The 16,047-nt window shown below is 48.3% G+C and overlaps 1 protein-coding gene across 1 annotated transcript in view; it reads left to right on the top strand.

The window, feature by feature from the left end:
- Positions 1-3,913: 3,913 nt before the first annotated feature.
- Positions 3,914-16,047, top strand: part of LOC129033000 (succinate dehydrogenase [ubiquinone] flavoprotein subunit, mitochondrial-like) — a 28,397-nt gene continuing 16,263 nt past the window's right edge. The window contains 9 exon segments of the mRNA XM_063661430.1: positions 3,914-4,072; positions 4,144-4,476; positions 8,082-8,130; positions 8,133-8,167; positions 8,896-9,057; positions 10,066-10,209; positions 10,528-10,692; positions 12,633-12,781; positions 15,101-15,225. Of these exon segments, the coding sequence (XP_063517500.1) occupies positions 3,914-4,072; positions 4,144-4,476; positions 8,082-8,130; positions 8,133-8,167; positions 8,896-9,057; positions 10,066-10,209; positions 10,528-10,692; positions 12,633-12,781; positions 15,101-15,225 (1,321 nt within the window).

Genomic DNA, 16,047 nt, shown 5'->3' with positions numbered 1-16,047 from the left:
GCGGCTGCTCCTACACTGCAAGGCTCTGAGCATCTGCTCTATATCTAGTTTTGTCCTCCATTCCCTCCCTGAGACCCACCCACACTGACATGGTTCATTTTCATTGCTGCGTGATCTCCCGTCGTCTGAGGGGAGCGTGGGAAATGTCTTCATCTTCCTGTGGATGAGTGTTTGGCCAGGTTGGAGCCCTTAGGACTGTGTTTTGTTGGGAACGTTCTTGAGCATTTCTTTTGTACACAAGTGCAAGTTTCTTCTGGTCAGTAGCTTTCAAATTTTAAAATTTCATCCCAGGTAAGAAATGTAATTTTCCTCATAACCCACAACACACACTCTTTCATATACAAGCATAACAGAAATACACTTCACAACCATTCTTAGCAGTGCCTGGTATTCCTGCTTCTCTCCATTCTCCCCAACACTGGCATGGATTGGGTTGTGGGATTTTTGCCCGTCTGGTGGGTGTCACGTGATATGTCCCCCTGTTAGGCTGAGCCCCTCTTCATGTTTTCATTAGCCATTCCTCCACATTTCCTCTTCTGTGGAGGGCCGGTTCAGCTCTTTTGCCCAGTTTCTGTTAAGTTGTTTCAATTTTTGCACTTTTCCTTTATCATTCCTATTACTATGTTTTTCAGACAGAGTCTCACTCTGTCACCCAGGCTGGAGTGCACTGGCACAATCTCAGCTCACTGCAACCTCCATCTTCTGGGTTCAAATGATTCTCCTGCCTCAGCCTCCCAAGTGGCTGGGATTACAGGCACGCACCACCATGCCCAGCTAATTTTTATATTTTTACTAGAGATGGGGTTTCACCATGTTGTCCAGGCTGGTCTGAAATGCCTGACCTCAGGTGATTCTCCCACCTCAGCCTCCCAAAGCACTGGGATTATAGGCATGAGCCACCATGCCCAGCCTGACTTCTTCTTTTTCAAAAGGACTCTTTCTAGATTATACCTATTCATTCTGGTGACTATATGTGTGGCAAAGATGGGTTTGAATCCACCAGGATAAACGTGCCAGATTTCCTTTCTGATGGGAGAAGAGACAGAGAGGGATAGAAGGGTACAGAGCATCACAGCCAAGAGGAGGCCGAGTCAGGCGGGGGTTGCAGGCTGCTGTGAGGACTTGGCTCCTTCTCTGAGTCTGGTGGGATTAGCAGGGGATTTGAACAGAGGAACCGTGGGATCTCCCTTATGCATTTCTGCCATGGTTGGCTCAGCTGAACGCACCTCTTGAACAAGACTTGGCCTTGGACACCCAGAGGCCCTTGGTTGAGGGTTTACCTCCTGGCATGGCAACTGACACATCCATGTTTGGCTCCCACACGGCTGGGCGGCCCCGAGACCTGCTCTGCCTGGGCTTCTCATTGGTGGCATTTCTCAAGTTTGTCCCCTCTCAAGTCTGCCCCATCCGGAAAACCAAACACCTCTCTCTCCTACATGGAAACCCCCGTCAACACCTCCTCCCGACTCACAGGGCATCCCATCAACATCACAGTCCTGACCTTCCCACACGCACAAGCTCATGGGACCCCCTGATGGACCAGGACAGCGCCAGCACTAAGACGTGCCCTGAAACTCACAGGAAGAGCGGACCAAGAAGACGGGAACAGCACGGGGCACTGGGAGCTGCAAACGCCCACGATACTGTGAGAGATGGAGAAAGGTATGGCCATGGCTGACACAAAATGTTACTCAACATTTATTAAAGGCCTAAATGGAGAACATAACGCTATCAAACCCTTAGGTAAAAACACAGGAAAATTTGTATGGCCTGGGGTTAGACAAAAAGTTCTTAGACATGACACCAAAAGCATGATTCATAAAAGATTGACAAATTCAATTTAGTCATAAATTTAAAATTATAATTCTATAAAGCAATATAAAAATCTAAAGAGAATGAAACACAAACTATGGTCTAGAAAAAAACATTTGTGAATCACGCATCTCACAACGTACTGGCACGCAGAATATATGAAGAACCATCAAAACTTAACCGTAAGAAAGTAAAAACCTCAGTATTAAAGAGAGGGCAAATATTTGAATGGAGGCCTCATCAAAGAAGGTATAAGGAGGGCATATTGACCGAGAAAGAGGCGCAACATCATAGAGATGCTGGAGAAATGCCAGTCAACAGTACCTCTGCAAATCTATTAAAATGGCTAAAAACAGACAAAAACCATGGGCCAACCCAGGTTCTAGTGATGATGCAGAGGAATTGGGACCCTCATAAGCTGAAGTGGGAATGGGAGGGGTCCCGCCATGCTGCAAAGTGGTCCGGGAGTTTCTTATGAAGTTAAGCACATCCTTACCACGTCATCCAGCAACCCCGCTCCTGAAATGTCCCCCAAGAGAAAACTTAAACATGCACACACAAACCTGCACACAAGTGTTTAGGCCTCATTCCTCATTGCCAATAACTGGAAGAAAACAAAATGTCCATTGGCAGGAGCAGGAGAAGGCGTGAACCAACGCAGATGCCTCCACGTAGGGGGCACCAACCAGCAGTGGAAAGATGCATCCAAATGCCCCAGGTCTCATGCCCGGTGAAGGAAGCTAGTTTTGGTGGGCAGAGGCCGAAGGATGCCAACACATGACATCTTGGAGAAGACAGTGTACCATGTTGGGGAGCAGGGCAGTGGTTTCGAGGGGCTACGGGTGGAGGGGCAAATGGAGGAGCTCTCTGGGGTGATGGCGTGAGCACCTGCACCTCACTGTGGGCTGCTGCGGCTGAGGGGCTGCGCAGCAGACACTGGCTTCAGTACATGCAGCCTGAAGGAGGAAGGCTCCCAAAACTCAAAGACAGAGGGTGTCACCTCCATGAAACAAAAACATATTAAAAAAAAAACTCTTAAAATTAAGAAAAAAAGCACAAAAAGTATTTCATAAGCACATTGACTTTGAGTTGACATAATCTACCTGGGAGCATGGAACTGAAACCACAGGCTTGGCAATCCCGGAGGGAGAGGGTGGAGGGTTTAGACCTCAGTTGAAGGGCTCAGTACCTGGCTATAGGAAATAACATTTAAAAAGCAGCAGGGTGGAAATAATTTCTGCTGATGAGGTTGCATTTCTCCAGATAGCCGGCAGAGTAAATGTAGTCTTGCTCTGTTGCCCAGGCTGGAGTGCAGTGGCGCCATCTCCGCTCACTGTCAGCTCCGCGGGAGAATCTCTTGAACCCTGGAGGCAGAGGTTGCAGTGAGCCGAGATCGCGCCATTCCACTCCAGCCTGGGCAACAAGAGCGAAACTCCGTCTCAAACCAAACAAAATTAGATAACTAACCCAGGACTAAAACAGCGTAACTTAAAAAAAAAAAAAGTCTAGGAGGTATTATGTTCATTCCCTGCAAGCCAATAGAGGCCATGTCTGGGGCATACATCTAAAAAAAAATCCTAAAGATAAAGTTATGGTCACAAATATGTTGTGTACGGTGTTATTAAGAGCAAAAATGGGAAACAACCCAAATATCAATAAAATGGGACTGAACCCTTGCAAATTTACTAAAATAACTCAAAATTGTTAAACATTATGCACAAGACGAAGACTTTAATAATTTAAAGTGAAAAGACAGGAAACATAATTACTAATGATTATCGGTTTATTTTTCATGCCACTTCATTCCACAAAAAGGTTTCAGATACCTTAGAAAAAGACACACTAGAAATATTAAAATACTATCTGAACCAGAAGCAAAATCAGGGTAAGCTAGCAGAAAGGCGTATAAGCCAAAGGGCTCTACCCAGCTTTCAAAGCTGCCACGGCCGTGCGCAGTGGCTATGTCTGTAATCCCTGCACTTGGGGAGGCCGAAGAGGGAGGATCGCTTGAGGCCACAAGTTTGAGACCAGCCTGGGCAACAAGCAAGATCCCGCCTCTACAAAAAATTTAAAAATCAGTCGGAAGCCAGAGGCTGGGGACATGGCTGAGGATCGCTCCCCACTCCCTTGGAGGCCGGAAACCGAGGGTCACTCCCACTCACTAGAGGCCGGAGGCCTGGGGCCGCTCCCGCCCACTTCCGCGGACGAGCGCCGCCCCTTCGACCCCATTCCCTGCGGTCTGGACGTTCAGGCCCTCTCGGTCTGGGAGATTCCGGAGAACCACCCACGGGTCTTTAAAAAATGTTGGTGCCCAACACGTCCCCGAAATAGGGCCCGCCCCATCTCGGTCGGGGAGCGCGGGACCTCCGTGTCCACCCAGCGCCACCGTCCGCGGGTCCGCTTTGCGCAGGCGCGGCGCCCCCGCCCCTTAGACCCCAGCCCGGGCGTGGCGTGGTGCGCAGGCGCGATGTCCCCCACTGCCGTCTCCCTTTGACCCGGGAGTGGTGCGCGGGTCCGGTTTCCCCCCAGCTCTACCCCGGTGTGGTGCGCAGGCGCAGTCTGCGCAGGGACTGGCAGGACTGCGCGGCGGCGACTACAGACGTTCCGGGGGTCCGGGGCCTGTGGCGGCTGCTGAGCGCTTGGCGCCTGGCGCTGGCCAACGCGGTGAGTCCCTGCCGCGGACCGGGGCAGAGCAGGCGGGGGCGAGGCGGCGGTAGGAGCGGGACGGTCCCCAGCGGGTCCGAGCGGAGCGGGCGCCAGGTCCCCGCGCCCCCCTGCCCGGGGATCGGGAAGGGGCTGGGAGAGCCCGGGCCGGTGCGAGGGGGAGCCGCGGGGTGTACTCGGGGGCCTGGGGACCTCGGTCCTTAGCAGGTAGTCCGCGTCCCGGTGAAGGTCACGACCCCGCGGGCTTGCTGGGCGTCCCCTCCGCCGCTTTGGTCCGGGCCTGGGGTCCGGCGACTTCGCGGGCTGAGGTAGCCCCTCGCCTCAGTGCCTGGCGGGTGGACTCGGGGAGGAGTCGTGTCTGCCGAAGGTCACCGGGGTGGAGCCCTGGCTGGGCCGGGAGTCTGAGGACCTCTGTGCGGGTTGTCCTGAGGGGCCGCCCGCAGCCCGTGGGTGGGGCTGGCGGGGCGGGTGAAACCGCCTGGGTGGGTGCGAGGAGTGGCCGGGCTCGGCCACGTGGGCGTCCGGTGGGAAGCGCGGCGCGCCCGAGCTTGGGCTTGCAGTTCCCGTTTCCAGAAAGCGCAAATCTGTGCATGTCCACTTCGGGACCTTGTAAGCTAAGGGCCTCTACTTTGGGTCCTGTTTGGTGGCCCTTGTGCCACCAAAAACGTGCCAGTGTTTAAAAGCAGCTGTGCCAGTTTTTAAAAATGAGACGGAGAGCTCAGGGCACTGACCCAGCGAGGACTCCAGGACCTGTGCTTGCCTGTGCGCTGAGTACCTGGAGGGCCGGGCTCCGCTTAGTCCAGGACGATGGTCAGGGTTATACTTCCCTGAGCCCTTGCTCTCTGAGTTTGTCTGAATGCGCCCTCTACGATTGCATGTTCAGAATCGGCCTTCTGGGATTGTATTTAATCAAGCTAAATTGGATAGGTTTAGTTTGGTTCTTTTAAATGAACTTACCCACCCACCTCCTTAATTACAAAGTCATTTTAAATTGCAGAGTAAAAATCTCAATAAGAACCAAGGCATTCAGCAATATTGATGTGTATTATGCCTGTAATTGTGCAATTTTCTCCTTTTTGAAATAGTTATTAAAAATCTCTTTGAATTAAATGTGAGGATTAGTCATACAGCCATCCTGTCAACATCAGAAAGCGTGTAAACCATTCCAGTGTGTTGCTGTGGTTGGTGTTGACTGAGCAGAGACCCCCGCCTCATCTTGGGCTCTTAGGAGCTGCTAGGAGGGCGTCCACAAGCAGGAAGTAACGCCCATGGTCAGTGGGACTTTTTAGGGGAAATGGTAGCTTGTGATTGGAGAAAAGTTAGATAGAGCTAGTTTCTCTGTCCTCAACCCAGATGGTGCCCAGTGTTCCTTCTGCAGACTAAGACCCCAGGCACCTCAAACAAGATGGCAAGATAGCAAAACGGAACCAAAATTTAGTCTTGAGTTTTGTAAAAGTCTTTTTTACAAAAAAATCTTGATGAAGGTAGTTTTTCCTACAGAAAGTCGTGCGTTTTTAGGTTCTTCGTTGGCTGCCTTTGTGATTGTGTAGGTTGTACATGCAGATTAGTTTCTTGCTGATGATTTGTAGGTGCATTTTATTCGATGAGGACCCCTTACTTTGCTAGATTTCGTATATTAATGTCGCTGCACTTCTTCCTTTTCCCCCTCCACCTCCTAATTCTGTCATCTGAAATTCTGTATTGTTAAGCAAGGTCGAAGTATTCCTTTTAGTTATATGTTCCCCATTTTATTTCTTAGAGGAAATGTTTGATAGTTTCTCCTAAAAAAATTAATAATTGGCACAAAAGACTAGTTTTGTGTCAAAACTAGTTTTGAGTTTTATCTAAAGACTGACATTGGCTTAAAGTTGGGCTTTCCAAATTCAGAAATCTGCCCCAGATTAGATTTAGATGCAGAGGGTTAGTGTCCTTTTCCCCAGGGGGATGGCGTGATAATTTGTTCAAGATTGTGTTATAGTAGCTGCCCCTTTTAAGCTAGCTCTGTGTGTGTGTGTGTGGTGAGGGGTGGGCAGTGTGTATTCCACATCAACATCCTAGAAAGAACAAATAAACATTTAGTGATCTCACTGTTTCTACTTACGTTTGGTATAATATACTGTTTTTATAGGTGCTATTACCTATGTTAATAGGGCACTTTACAAAATTTTCAAGAACGTTTGTATTAAAATTATTTCAGACTTCTTTCTTAAAATATGATTTTACCGTGTAAAAAATTATACTGAGGTAGAAGAATATTCGTTCTTTCTCGTTTTCTGAAAAAAGAAAAAACTAAATTAGCTTATGTCAATAAAAACAGAGACTAGAAATTGGAGAAATGAAGAATAATTTTTTATCCCACATAATAAGTAATTTCTGAATTGCAAGTATTTCTGAATACTTGAAGACATCCCTCACGTCCCCTCTTCCGACTGCTGAGTGTATAATTTCTTAAAGCTTTTTTTTCTTCTCTTTTGTTTTTTGGAGACATTGTCTCGCTCTGTCGCCCAGGCTGGAGTACAGTGGCACAGTCTAGGCTCACTGCAACCTCCGCCTCTCGGGTTCAAGGAATTCTCCTGCCTTAGCTTCCCAAGTAGCTGGGATTACAGGTGCCCGCCACCACACCCAGCTAATTTTTAGTAGAGAGGGGGTTTCGCCGTGTTGGCCAGACTGGTCTCGAACTCCTGACTTCAGGTGATCCGCCCACCTTGGCCTCCCAAAATGCTGGGATTACAGGCATAAGCCACCGCGCCCAGCCCCTAAAACTATTCTTTATGATATTTCTGAGACTATTCAGTGGTCTTCTAAAATGCCGCCAGCAGAATGGAAAACGTATCCCCTAAATGGTTGGCCAATCTTAGCATATGGGACAATGTCACCTCTCTCACACAGAGCCACTAAAAACTAAACACTAAAACCAGTTTTCTTGAGTAAAGGTTTCTAAGATGGAAAATTTAAGCAGCGAGATATGTCAAGTTGTAGACGTTGGCCAGGGAAAAGCCAGCAGCAGCCAGGCAGGGGAGAGTGTGCATCTGACATCCTCCTGTGTGATGAAGGGATGACACGTCTTCCCTCTGGGCTGTCAGCTTTTACTGTTCCAGGATACAGATGTCCTGATTCAGTGTCCAGTGCCTTTTGAACTGACCGCAAGCCCTCATGGACGATTGGAAGTGTAATGTGGAAAGGGCTCTGATGGAGCCAGTTAAAATGCTTCATTATTTGCAAAATACCACATACAGTAATACGATCTAGATGTCTTTCCCCTTCTCCACTAAGTAGCATAAATTAAGACTTCACAGAGGAAGTGTGCCTTTTTCATTTCGTATCTGAGTCAGTGAGTATCCTGTTTGGAAACAAGCTTCATCCTGGTTTTCTAGAGTGCCAAGTCAGGGTGGAAAGGAGCACCTGGGGGCTCAGTCGTTCCTTGCCCCTTGGGCTGCCCTTCAGGGTTAAGTAGAGGGTCCCAGCTGAGCTCTCTGGATGCACAGGAGCACCTGGATACGTCAGAAGGGGAACAGTTTGCAAGGGGAAATTTGAATTACTGTCCCCCACAGCATTTGTTCCTTCAGGACACTAACCCTCTGGATCTGTGTCTTCTGTATCTCCAGTGGCCAACAGTGTTGCAAACAGGAACCCGAGGTTTTCACTTCACTGTTGAAGGAACAAGAGGGCATCTGCTAAAGTTTCAGATTCCGTAAGTTCATGCTTTTTGTTTCATTATAAATGATTTTTTTGGCTTGGGGGTAAGGATCTATACAGTTTGTTTTCATATGAGTCATAGACATAAGAGAACAATTTCTCATAGGTATCCAATGCATGCTGAAATTATTTTCAGTGTAATACTACTTAATTGCAAGTCCAAATATAAACATAGATGTGAACATTTTTACTTGTATCTCTTATGTATCTATAAACTAGATTTAAATTTAGGTCAAGTAAAGCAATAAATTAAAATGAACAGTATGTGCTGTGGTAGATGATAAAATCCTACTGAAAATAGGACCGTGGGGCCATTCCGGTGTGGGTTCCTTGGTATTGAGTGTGCCTGTTCTCTCTCTGTTGGAAAAGTGTAACTTGCTGCGAAGTTCTTTTCTCATAAGCTCACAATAGCGACTGAATACTCCTTGGCACCTTCTCAGGCATAAGCATAGGCAAGGCCCTGAAGTAGAGTTGTGGTCCTCAGTCTGATCCCATGGAATAAACCCTCTACCATTCATAGAATCTGATTGTCAGTCCCTTCTCCAGGTGCAAATGTGCCCACTTCTCCCTGCACTGTTCAGGGCTCAGCCCCAGGACAGGATGGAGGCCCTGTGTGCCCAGCAGTTGCTCGTTTTATCTTTGTCAAGCTCTTTCACTGTCACAAGAGTCTGCATGTTTGTCATAGCGGAACATGTGATTGACAGGTGCATTTTTCTTTTCCAGATTTCTGCTCAGTATCCAGTAGTGGATCATGAATTTGATGCAGCGGTGGTAGGCACTGGAGGGGCAGGCTTGCGAGCTGCATTTGGCCTTTCCGAGGCAGGGTTTAATACAGCATGTGTTACAAAGCTGTTACCTACCAGGTCACACACTGTTGCAGCGCAGGTAAGAGAAAGGTGCCCCACTGTGCTCCCACTCCGTGCAGGTCCTGCGCAGCCTCGCACTTTCTACCTGGGCAGCCTCCTGCCTCCTCCCCGTGCTCCAGCCACATGGCCTCTTGCTGTGCCTCACTCACTCAGCTCACCCTCTCAGGGGTCTCTCCCTGGAGCCTCTTCCCTGAGGACTTTGAAGGGCGGGAGCCTTGTTGTCATTTAATTCAGACTCCAGTCACACTTGGGTTTTCTCTGACCATCTCACCTGCTACCCTCCCCGCCCACCCCTGCCGCCCCACCCACCCCTGCCTCCCCAACACCTTCTCTGACCATATCACCTGCTACCCTCCCCACCCACCCCTGCCTCCCCACCCACCCCTGCCTCCCCACCCACCCCTGCCGCCCCAACTCCTTAAGGAAAGGAGATCATCTAAAAAGGAGGAATCAGAATTTAGGCTGGGGAAGAAAAGGGCAAGGGTTTCATTTGTCCCTGTGCTGCTGTCTTCTGGGACTCTCTGAGGGGTAAGACGGCAATGGGCACACACAGCCAAAGGAAGTAGGGGTACAGGGGAGTGCGACTCTGAGTATGGAGTTTATTACTTGGGAGGAAGCACTTGTAATCTTTAACACATGCCCGTGAAATGCTGTTGGGAAGATTTGTTAATGAAATTATCTGGAAAGATTTGTGGAGTACCTTTTCTGTGCCAGATATGTTAGGTAATAAGCATATTACAGGTAGCCTCTCACTCACTGCTCCAGTCAGCCCTTCCTGGAGTTCCCTCTGTCTCCACCACACAGATGAGGAGACTGAGGCTAAGGGATGGAATCACTGGGTGAGCTGGGAAGGGGTTGTGATCTGGAATCTGTCAGGCCTCGCTGCTCCTCTGCTGAGGTCAGCCCTCACTGGGAGTCACTGCGTGAGTAGTTGGCTTTCTCTGAGTCCCCCAGTGGGTGGATTTGGGCCTGGAAGACAAAGTTGGGGCTCCTGTTTGTGGCTTGTAAGGAGTGGTTGGTGTTCCAGGTTGGAATCAATGCTGCTCTGGGGAACATGGAGGGGGACAACTGGAGGTGGCATTTCTACGACACCGTGAAGGGCTCCGACTGGCTGGGGGACCAGGATGCCATCCACTACATGACGGAGCAGGCCCCCACTGCCATGGTCGAGGTGATGGGCGGGAGGCTGTGGGTGCTCTCGTGGTCTGTTTCTAGTACAAGAGTCCTGGAAAAAATGTAAGCAATGGAGGCAGATGTGGCAGCTGAAAGAATGGTGATGAGGAAAGCTCACAAGAGAAGTCTTTGTCTGTCATGAACTATGCATTACATGTAACAAGAAAAACTTGTCTTTGATGAAGTGTTGACATGTTCATAAAATAGGTTACTTCGGGTTTGCAGATTTGTATTAAAGTTGTTTAGTGTAGATTAGCTGTGAATATCTTGATTCCTTTAAGGTAATACGGTTTTTGTTTGTTTTTATCTTTCAGAGCTAGAAAATTATGGCATGCCGTTTAACAGAACTGAAGATGGGAAGATTTGTTAGCATGCATTTGGTGGACAGAGCCTCAGGTTCAGAAAGGGCGGGCAGGCCCATCGGTGCTGCTGTGTGGCTGATTGGACCAGCCACTGAATATTGCACACCTTATATGGGAGGGTAAGGCCACCCCCGGTCCACCTGAGACAGGACATGTAGTGCTGGGGCTTATGGTGACAGCGGGGAGTGGGTTAGCGTGCCCAGTGAGTCAGCCAGAGATTACGTAATAAAGCAACAGAGAACAGCGGTGTGTGGCACATGCAGCGACTGTTGATGTGACAGGACCAGACATGTGCCTTGAGGAGCTGCCCCTAAGACAATGTGTGACTTCTTGCATCTATTTTGGAAAGTTGAATTGGTAATCTTATATACCAGGTTTTAACTTGGGATATGTGACACTCAGCATATAAGAACAGAGCAGGCAGGCCAGGCACAGTGGCCTACGTCTGTAATCCCAGCACTTTAGGAGGCCAAGGCAGGAGGATCACTTGAGACCAGAAGTTTGAGGCCAGTCTGGAGAACATAGCAAGACCCTGTCTCTACAAAAAGTTTAAAAAGTAGCTGAGCATGGTGGTACATGCTTGTAATCCCAGTTCCTCAGGAGGCTGAGGCAGGAGGATCACTTGAGACCAGAAGTTTGAGGCCAGTCTGGAGAACATAGCAAGACCCTGTCTCTACAAAAAGTTTAAAAAGTAGCTGAGCATGGTGGTACATGCTTGTAATCCCAGTTCCTCAGGAGGCTGAGGCAGGAGGATCACTTGAGACAGTGAGCCGTGTTCATAGCACTCCAGCCTGGGCAACAGGAGACGTGTCTCAAAAAAAGAAAAAGAACAAGTATTTTAAGGCTCTTTTACTACCTCTGAGTTCCTGAATGGATTGGTTTTGTTTGTTTTGTTTTGTTTTGCTTTGTTTTTGAGACGGAGTCTCACTCTGTCACCCAGGCTGGAGTGCAGTGGCATGATCTCTGCTCACTGCAACCTGTGCCTCCCGGGTTCAAGCGATTCTTCTGCCTCAGCCTCCATGGGACTACAGGTGCACGCCGCCATGCCTTGCTGATTTTTTGTATTTTAGTAGAGACAGGGTTTCCTATGTTGCCCAGGCTGGTCCCGAGCTCCTGAGCTCAGGCAGGCCACCCGCCTCGGCCTCCCGAAGTGCTGGGATTATAGGCGTGAGCCACCACACCCGGCCATGGATTGTTTTAATGTTAACTTATCACTGGACAAAGACTTGAGGTGAGGATAGTTGCTGGGTAATCAGGGTCAACTTTGGCATGGCCAAATAATATTCTGAACAGTATTGATTCAGAGTAATCAATATTCTGAACTTTGTTGTTTTCTGATGAATGGGGACGGATCATTAATTTGCAGGTTGTTAGAACACCAGTGACTTCTCTGTGGCTGAGTGCATCGAGAAGTGTGTGGTGGGAGGAGACAGTGGCTCCGTCCGGAGCAGGAGCTGTCACGTGGGGAGCTGGCCCAGGCTTACGAGAGCAACTTGCTCTGGCTGAGGGAACAGCAGGTCCAGGCGGGCAGGGCTGTCCGGTGCCTGTCTTTCTGCGGCGCTGGAATCTGCTCGTCTGCAACCGTCCGCTTTGGTAGCTGCCAGCCACATGGGGCTGTTGCTAATGTGGCTGGTGTAGCTGAAGAGCTGAATGTTTTGATTTATTTTAATTAATTAAGTGGTTATGTGTTGCCAGCAGCTCCCATCTGGGCTGTGACCCCGTGGTCTGTGGACCTCACTCTGGCACCAGATTCTGAGCGGAGCTGCATGCTGCCACCGGACAGTGTGGAGTGCCTCTTCGGGTTGTGTAGAAGTAGGAAATGTGTCACCAGAATAGGAGCTGTTGCTGCCGCGTTCTCTAGCACACCTGCCTTGTTTGTACTGCTCAGCATGGAATGCCTCTCGGGCTCCGACAGTGTCATTGACACTGTTGCTGATCTCCTTGGATTCACCTGGTCCATTTGGATCAAGTTCTTTCACCTGTTCGCATGAGCAGATGGCACCTTAAAACCTTAAAGGTTGGCTTAACACTTCTTGCCCTTTTTTTTTCTTTCTTTTAGTCTCTGTGATGTGATACCAGCTGTTTTGTGGAGTATTTTGCCTTGGATCTCCTGATGGAGAATGGGGAGTGCCGTGGTGTCATTGCACTGTGCATAGAGGACGGGTCCATCCATCGCATGAGAGCAAAGAACACTGTTGTTGCCACAGGGTAGGAATCTAATTTCTACTTTATTTCCTTTGTAAAAATGAATAAATTTCATTTAGAGTTTCTTTATTTTAAGGAAAATAGAGGCATTGTAGAATAACGGTTCAGACACAGGCCTTGATATAACCGTGTGAGGGTGATGGCCTTTCCCAGCCGTGGTTCCTCACCTGTAAAGGGTGAGGACAGCAGCACCTGCCAGGGGGTGAGAACGCATGGCCCTCAGTAGTCGGTAGTGGCTGCCATCAGGTTCACAGCTTACCTCTCCCGATTTTAGATGAGGAAACTGTGGCCCGAAGAGTCACGTGGGGTTTTCTGGCAAAATCTCTCTTGTTTTAGTGGGTTCTGTGTTTATACTGATTCCTGGGATAGATAAGTCTGTCTGCTCCACATGATGAAAATAAATAACTTTAATTTTATACACTGTCAGTTACTTTAACCACTTTAAAAGTTAAAAAGTGTCAGTACAGCCAAGAAAAAAAATCAGCAAAACTACAGGTCGGGAAAAAATATTTTCCAAACCATATATCTAATGATATGTTAGTATCTAAAATAGCAAAAAAAAGTCCCACTCAAAACAACCTACTAAATCCTACTAAAAAACAACCCTACTAAAAATGGGCAAAGGACTTGAATAGACAGTTTTCCAGAGAAGACATACAAATGGCCAATTGATGTATGAAAAAATGCTCAATATCACTAAGCACCAGAGAAATGCAAATTAAATCCCCAATGAGATATCATCTCATCTTGCTCCAATTAGAATGGCTGTTACCAAGAGGATAAAAGATAGCAAGTGTTGGTGAGGATGTGGAGAAAAGGGAACCCTGTGTGCTGTTGGTGAGAATGTAAATTAGTAGAACTATTATGGAAAACTCTGGAGGTTCCTCAAAATTCACAGGACTACCATGTGTTCCAGAAACCCAGTTTCTGGGTGTATATCCAAAGGGCATGAAATCAGAAGCTCAAAGAGACACCTGGACCCCCATGTTCATTGCAGCGTTATTGACAATACCTGGGATATGGAAACAACCTAAATATCTGTTGGTGTTTTATGAAAATGTGGTGTGTATACACAACTGAATATTCAGCTATGAAAACAAAGGAAATCTTGTCATGTGTGACAACGTGGATGAACCCAAAGTCATTATGTTAAGTGAAACGAGCTGGGCACAGAAAGACAGATACTGCATGTCACTCATATGTGGATCTAAAACAGTCACAACTCATAGAAACAGAATAAGACAGTGGTTGCCAGGCGCTGGGGGAATGCAGACTGTGGTGATGGTGATTAAAGGTGTAACTTCCCGTTACAAGGTGAAGTTCTGAAGGTCTAATATACAACATGGTGGCTATAGTTAATAGTATACAGCAGTGTTGGCCAGAGTTAACATTATACAGCATGGTGGCTAGAGTTAATATTATACAGTACGGTGGCTATCGTTGTGTTATAACTTGAAATTTGCAAAGAGAGTAGACCTTACGCATCTGTATCTCCAAAAAAAGGATAATTGTATGAGGTGATAGATGTGTATTAACTTGATTGTGTCATCAGTTCACAAAATAAATCATTATGTCATACACCTTAAATATACACAGTTTTTTTTTTTTGTTTAATTCATCAGTCATACCTCAGTAAATCTGGGGGAAAAAAACAAAATCCATAAAAATTTTAAAATTTTCATTATAAAAGTAGTATATGCTTATTGGGGAAACCTTCTGAACAGCACAAAGCTAAAATACAAATAGGGTCGGACACACAGTGGCTCATGCCTGTAATCCCAGCACTTTGGGAGGCTGAAGTGGGAGGATCACTTGAGGTCAGGAGTTCAAGACCAGCCTGGCCAACATGGCAAAACCCAATCTCTACTAAAAATACAAAAATTAATTGGGCGTGGTGGTGCACACCTGTAATCCCAGCTACTCGGGAGGCTGAGGCAGAAGAATCACTTGAACCTGGGAGCTGGAGGTTGCCATTAGCCGAGATTGCGCCACTGTACTCCAGCCTGGGCAACAGAGTTAGACCCCATCTCAAAATAAATAAATAAAATAAAATACAAATGGAAGTCCCTTCTCTGATCCCAGGCTTCTCTCCTACCTGCGCAGGGTAGCAGCACCACTGGCGTGGCCCCCAGTGATGTGTGTGGGGTGTGCGTGAGTAGGGGGCTGTGTGCACATAGCACTGAGAAGATGGTGCCCCGGGGCTGCCCTGTCGATTCTATGATCTCGCTAGACAGGAGGTCTGGATGTGGGCTGCTGTGTGCAGTCACTGCTCCCTGTGGACGTGGGACGCTGTGTGCAGTCACTGCTCTCTGTCGTTTCCAGAGGCTGCGGGCGCACCTACTTCAGCTACACGTCTCCCCACACCAGCACCGGCGACGGCACGGCCATGATCACCAGGGCAGGCCTTCCTTGCCAGGACCTCGAGTTTGTTCAGTTCCACCCCACAGGTAGGGCAGGACGCCTTGCCCGGCAGGCGTTCGGCTCATGTTTGTCTTGTAAGTGTGTGGTGCCTACTCATTGCTCTTCCATAGTTTTACGTGATAACATGGTTTTGAAGATCAGCTTCCTCAGCTCTCAGGTCCTAACTTCAATGTCGTTTCCTTAAGGAGACTTTTCCCACATTCCCTTTCTCCTAAGGCAGTTTGGGCCACTCTTATGCATTTCTCAAGAGCCCTGAACCCTGCCTTGGTGATACTTATGCCAGCAGTAAAGCAGGGATTGAGGCCAGGCATGGTGGCTCACACCTGTAATCCCAGCACTTTGGGAGGCTGAGGCAGGTGGATCACCTGAGGTCAGGAGTTCGAGACCAGCCTGCGCAACATGGTGAAACCTCATCTCTACTAAAAATACAAAAGTCAGCTGGGTGTGGTGGCATGCACCGGTAATCCCAGCTACTTGGGAGGCCGAGGCGGGAGGAATGCTTGAACCTGGGAGGCAGAGGTTGCAGTGAGCTGAGATGGCACCACTGCGCTCCAGCCTGGGCAACAGAGTAAGACCCCGTCTCAAAAAAAAAGGTAAAGCAGGGATTGTTCAGTGTCCCTCTTTGCAGGGAGGTCAGCAGCTCCTCGGGCAGGAAGGTCTTCTCATTAACTGGGGTGCTCCATGCCCAGCACATGGTAGGGTCTCCATCAGGGTTTACTGAGTGAGCATTCTGAGAGCTGGGTGAATGCCGTGGAATCAAGAAGCAGCACAGGCAGATTATAGCTTTGTAGGAGAACATGGAGCTTCCACGATAATGGGATGTGAAGTTAGGACACAGCCGTGACAGA

The sequence above is a fragment of the Pongo pygmaeus genome, chromosome 2 (genome assembly GCF_028885625.2).
Source record: "Pongo pygmaeus isolate AG05252 chromosome 2, NHGRI_mPonPyg2-v2.0_pri, whole genome shotgun sequence".
In the NCBI taxonomy this organism is placed as follows: Eukaryota; Metazoa; Chordata; class Mammalia; order Primates; family Hominidae; genus Pongo; species Pongo pygmaeus.
This window is presented reverse-complemented; position numbering and strand designations above follow the sequence as displayed.